Genomic DNA, 6,000 nt, shown 5'->3' on the forward strand with positions numbered 1-6,000 from the left:
AGGATCAAATGAGATAATGTGAAAATATTTTTAAACTTGCATAAGTTATATGCAGATTCAAGTTCTTACAATAACATATCATAATAGATACTTATATATTTTTTAAAGATAGTAATGAACATACAATCTTGATAAACTTTCTTTTAATAGCATAAAATTGCTTCAAGTCTTTTGAATATGAAATGAAGGTAATAAAATCTATGTCACTCCAAATGAAAGCACTAATTAAGGCTTTCAATTCTAGAGATGAAAAATGCTATATATATATATATATTTTTTTTTTTTACATTATATACCACACCTAAAGGTAATTATGCTTTTGGTTCAGTCTTATGATACAAGTCCCCTTAACATGATCAAAAAATATTAAAACATGCCTTTAAAAAAGTTTCCAAGTCACAATTTCAATATATAAAATTTGTATACTAACAAAAACTGTTCATTTAAACACACACACATACACATACCCCTCATTACTATGTTTGTAGTCCCCAATAAAGCTCCAAGGAGGAAGCAATAAAATAGCCAACAATTCAACAGGGTCACCAAAAATGAACAGACATCTGTAATTATTTAAATTATCTACCATAAGATAAATTGTAAGAAGCAAATCTAATTCTATTATGTTGTAAACAAGAGTGAAGCAGAAATGAAAAATGTCCAGATCAAACTTTGAAAACACTCACCATGACTTCAAACTTCTCCCTGTATCATTACTTAAAATTCTGAAAGTTAATTTAGAATGTCTTATTTTGAATGCCATATTCAAAAACCTTATGGTTCAACATAAACTGGCAAACGCTTCATATACAGGCCCATTTTTTAAAAGGCACTTCAGATCTGGATATGTCAATACTTGCCTGCCAGTAGCTTTAATAAAATAGCACCTTAATTGTGTTCCAAATTATAAGTAAAACACTAAATCAGATTTAAGAAAGAAAAAAGAAGGATTTCTAGATATATAATACTAACAGTAATAATGAGGTGTTGAAGAAATCCAACTTATTATCCTAATATTCTTCTGGATAAATCAAGGTAAGCAGCATAGACAATTTAAGTAAAAGTATATATACAGACAGAAAGGCAATATTTTTGTTTCATATTGCATGGCTATGTGATCTTATTTCAGTATTTTGATATCCTTTTTTGTAATTCTTTACCTCTGCATCATGCATTTGTATTCTTTCCTTTTTATACCCTCATACATCTTCAGTTTGAAGTACTCCTATATAATTTAACATATCAGATTATACTACTTATAAAGACTGTAAGTACATATAAGGTTATACTTCTTAATACTTTACCCTAAACTTCAACCTGAAACATATAGCTAAATCAAAGATCACACTGTATAAATCCATTGTTCTAACAGCATTTGAAAAAATACCTACCCTAAGAAAAAAATCCATCTCTCCCACAACGAAGCCACACAAAATCAAAAATAAAATGTGAAATAATTTTAATCAACTATAAAACTGATGCATCTAGCAATCAATCTATCACAGCACATTCAGTTATCAGCCACTCCATTTCTTTTCCTTCTGTTCAAATTCTCACTCAGCCCTACCCCATCTTCCCTTACAAAGAAATCTATAGGTAGAAAACAGATCTTTGACTTAAAATAGGACCATATCATCAAAATGTAACATTCCTAGAAACACTGGATCCCAGAAAAATAAAAACTTCAGTGTACAAGATGAAAAATTAAAAAGATACACTGTCTAAACTATAGACAATGTTCAAACAATAGATGAAATTCTGTGTATATAAAAATAAAAATGTGTAAGGAAATATGAAAAACCAAACAATATATTTATAAGACAAAAATGAAAATCAGGTATATGTAGGGATATACACAAACGGATTAACAACTATAAAACTGGCTGAAATTTAAGCCTCACTAATGAAAAAAAGAGAACGAATTAAATCAACTAGGGGCTATTTTCACCCCATTAAAGCCACCTAAAGATTCAAAAAATATTTAAAAACTCACTCTAAGTACCTAGATGGTGACATCATGAATTAGTATTATCTTCTGGAGACCAATTTTACAATACATCACAAAAGCTATAAAACTGAAGAGACCCTTTGACCTGATAGCTCCACTTTGGAAAAATAGCCCAGGAAAATAAATCCAAAAAAAGGAAGGAAGAAACAAGACTACTTAACTATGGAAAGATATTAGTGAAAACCTAGAAGGAACCCAAATGTTCAACTGAATGTTGAGTTCAAATCATAGCAAACTTAATCTTTTCTTAACATTAAAATGACAATAACTATTCAAATATAGTTATATACAAAAAATGTTAAGAAAATATAAAGCATAAAATGGACATTGACTACAGTTATGTAAAAATATGCCTCTATAATATAAGGAAATGAAGTCTAGTAAACTGAATTTTGTTTTTGTTTTTTATGTTTGTGTGTGGTTAGTACTGTTTTTAATTATTTTGATGTTCATTTGCTTTTTATTACTGTCAAGTAATTTTTAAAAAGCTTTTTCTTTTTTAAAAAAGCTTTTTCTTTTAAGTCTCCTTTTGCCATCTACTTAAAATGGTCTGCTTACACATAAATGTCAATGAAAACATCTTCAATACACTTCAGTATAAAACTATTTTCCAAACCACATTAGTCATAAAGTGTTTAAATATATATTGGTAGGCACTGTTTTGCCTCTTTTTTTGGCAGGACTGCAGTCCAACAAAAAGTCTGACTACAAATTAAATACACTGATAAATACAAATTAAATACACACAGTGTTTACAAAATAATTTTTATCCATCTGAAAATTTTTTACCATATTGGAATTTATCCATATCACAACTATTAGAGCATTTTATGATTTGCAAAAAATAAAATAGCAAACTAAAATTATTACTTAGTAATAACTATTAACATGGCCTCATTATTGTAATTCAATATAAAAGAATTATCAAACGAACACTAAATCAGTTTAAATATTGTGTTATTAAATCATTTTATTTATATTTAGAGTCTACCATACCCCTTTAACTTACTTTAACTTTGATCTTCCTCCATTTGGATCTTATTTGAAGGAAAGATAGCTGAATTTAGATTTTAGTAACATCACCCCTTTCTCTTTTCATTTCCTTCCAATTCACTGTACCAGTGGCTAACGCGAGAGAATATCTTCCCCAAACTAAAAAAAGATCACCTTTTTGTATCAATGCTGAACAGAAGGTGCATGTTCACTATGGATTATATATTTAGGAGAAACAACACAGTCAATTCAATGCCTTTGGTCCTTCACTAAAGTATATTTTAAAATATAATCATTGTTATCTCCTTCTAAATCCCAGATCCTGTTTCATAAATTCTCAAAAAGGTCATAATCCATAGTTGTTGTTTAACGAAAATGTATCTGCAGAAATGCGATCTAATAATGATTTAATGAGCTATTTTCTAAAATATGATATACACAATTATGCTTTTTTATTCGGTAGTCGATTACCTAAAACCGGCAAATTTTGGAATTCGTTTGATGCTTCCCATTATTTTTAATTGTGTCGTTTTGCCCAATTCCGGGTCGGTTAACTCCCCTCCCTGAGCTCCCTCCACCATACCCCCCCCTCCCCCCCCAAAAAAAAGACTAAGCCTGGCCTTAGTTCCCGTATTTCAAGCCAGGACCAACCAGAAACCAGTTTTCTTCCACTAATCCGGAACTCTGGGCTGTTACCAACGCTGTCATTGGCCAACGTCAGTCCTTGGTACGTGCCCCAAGATAACCCCCTGGTTTTTCTCCCTTATTCCCCCTACAATGGGCCTTTCTCGATGTTTGTAACATATTCGTAATCCACAAAACGGCATCCCTGATAACTCACATTCTTCAAAGTTTTCGAGTGGAAATAAGGGAGACCAAGGGAAGGGCAAGGTACCCTTTCTCTGACTGGCAGGGAGCGGGGAAGGGGCAGTCGTTCTTTGGCCCAGCTAGGAGCTCTAAAGCTGGGGAGGCGGAGGGGTCGGGAGCGGGTTGGAGGAACAAGGTGGGGAGGGAGTGGAGAAAGAGTTGGGTTAAGTTGAAATGAAAACTTTACTCACCAGATCCTCGAAGCTTCTTCGGTGCTCTTTTCCCTCCCAGTCTAAGCGGCGCGGAATCAACTGGGGGCGGGAGAAAAGAAAAGGTGAGGGGGTGGGCAAACCATACAGGCCAAGCCTCAGCTCCCAATGAAGCTGACCCAACCTGGGTCCTGGTCCCCGACCCTTTGGCGTCCGTATTTCTCGAGTCACATAGCTGTTGCCTCAAAGCTAGTCCAGTGTAGAAAGCAGGAGGCCGAGAGGGAGGAAATCCTGAAAAACCGCCTCCCACGGGCATAAAGAGGGGGCGAGTTAAGACCCCAGCGATATCCGCCCCTTTTGAGGGATGAAGCCGGTTCACTCCAGTGACAACAGTTCTGAGTGCCCAGATCCAAGCTTCCCTCCCAGCCCCAGTCCTCCGCCCCTGACTTGCCCTCCCCTTCCTCCAGTCTAACCCCAGCCCTCCCCACCTCTTCCCGAAGGGGCTCCGTACCTGATGCTCCTCGAGCTCCTGCACTAGCACCTGAGCAAAAGGGAAAAACGAATATGAGGAGCAGCTCAGACCATTAACCCATTCCTCCCTCCCCACTTCGAACCCAGCCGCTGATGGCAGGACTAGTCAAGGCCGGCCTTTCCCTCACTCTCAGGGAAATCGCACGCCCCGATGCCTCAATTTCCCCATTGGGACCGTTCCCCACGACTCCCAGATCTCCTTCTCCCTCTCACCTGAGCGGATTTGTTGCAGGGTCCGGACTGCAAGAATCTAGCGATCAGGTAATACAGCTCTGCGGAAGAGGGGAAAAGAGGTTGAGAGGGAGGTAAAGAAAAACAGAAGCTTTTTCAAAAGAAACTGACAGCCGTTGCGCTAAGCTCCCATCTCCTTAGTCCCCAGACACAGTTACCCACCGGCTTCTATCTGGGTAGGTGCCGCCGCCATCCTTTTCCCTAAGGGGTTTGGGGGCTCCACTCCGGAGGAGCTAGCGGGGGCGGGTGGGGGCGCTGCCTCTATTGTGGTGAAGCCCCCATGCCCAGGAGTCCCGCCGCTTCCGCCCCACTCCTCGTCCTAGTTTCGGTCTCTCTCGGATTCATCGCATCACGTTTCGACCCATAGATATTCTAGCCCAAGAGCAGAGGAGGCGGAGGAGGAAGGAGAGAGAGAGCGAGAGCGAGCGAGAGCGAGCAAGAGAGCGAGCACGAGAGTGAGAGTGAGCGCGAGCACGAGCGCGAGCAAGAGCGCGAGCAAGTGAGCCTGAGAGAAGAAAGGGGAGGAGCCAAAGTGGCGGAGGGGCGGACGGGGGTAAAGGGGGTGGAGAGAGCAGAGGGTAAAACCTGTAAGACGGAACTGCAGCGCTCGTCGTTTGCCGCTAGGAGCACTAAAGCAACCAAGTGTCCTCCACTCTCCTAGACCGCCGGCAGTTGCCTAGCTACCGCTCCCGGAAACAGGGGGCGGTGCAAACTGACGGCCGACGCTCTGGCAGACGCCGTAAAACTCCATGGTGGCGTTCTCCTAAGAGAGGTCTTGAGACAGTTTCCCTTCCTGTGAGGGCAGTAGGACTCTCCCATTGAGGACCATTCCCTCTGGCGTTGTGAAGAATGTGTGAGGCGCTGACTTGATTCAACTGGCTTTCTTCCTTTTCGTCCCGTCACCAAAGAGGCTTTAGGGTTATTTTGCCTTTTCCTCCACCGAAAAGAGTCCAGTCACTGAAGGATCTTGTGACTGACGGAAGAAAAAGAGCCCCTATAGCGACGTCACTCGTTTCTCTTTAAAATGGTTTTTGTACCAGATTTAAATGTTGTACTTACCATTCCAGGGGGCAAGGTTCATATTGTTATAAAGACCAGTTCTAAAAACCGATACAGTGGGAGGAATTTGCCATCAGATATGAAGCATTTTATTTTTTCCCCCTTCTGTGAGTTTAACACATGCCATGTCTGTCTCATTCGTGTAGGATATTTTTTTTTAAC

At 39.2% G+C, this 6,000-nt stretch overlaps 1 protein-coding gene across 4 annotated transcripts in view; it reads right to left on the reverse strand.

Moving 5' to 3' along the window:
• The window catches only part of BRWD3 (bromodomain and WD repeat domain containing 3), a 235,406-nt gene extending 230,098 nt beyond the window's left edge, over positions 1–5,308 (reverse strand). For 2 of the 4 annotated variants that reach the window (XM_045472781.1, XM_045472780.1), the window contains exons 1-4: positions 4,942–5,308; positions 4,762–4,820; positions 4,529–4,558; positions 4,060–4,119 (exon numbers count right to left, since the gene is read on the reverse strand). In XM_045472781.1, the coding sequence (XP_045328737.1) occupies positions 4,060–4,119; positions 4,529–4,558; positions 4,762–4,820; positions 4,942–4,972 (180 nt within the window). In that variant the 5' untranslated portion in view covers positions 4,973–5,308. The remainder of the gene's footprint in view (positions 1–4,059; positions 4,120–4,528; positions 4,559–4,761; positions 4,821–4,941) is intronic. The other 2 variants (XM_045472782.1, XM_045472785.1) reach the window with 1 other exon arrangement.
• Positions 5,309–6,000: the final 692 nt, after the last annotated feature.

This window comes from Leopardus geoffroyi, chromosome X (genome assembly GCF_018350155.1).
Source record: "Leopardus geoffroyi isolate Oge1 chromosome X, O.geoffroyi_Oge1_pat1.0, whole genome shotgun sequence".
NCBI lineage: Eukaryota > Metazoa > Chordata > Mammalia > Carnivora > Felidae > Leopardus > Leopardus geoffroyi.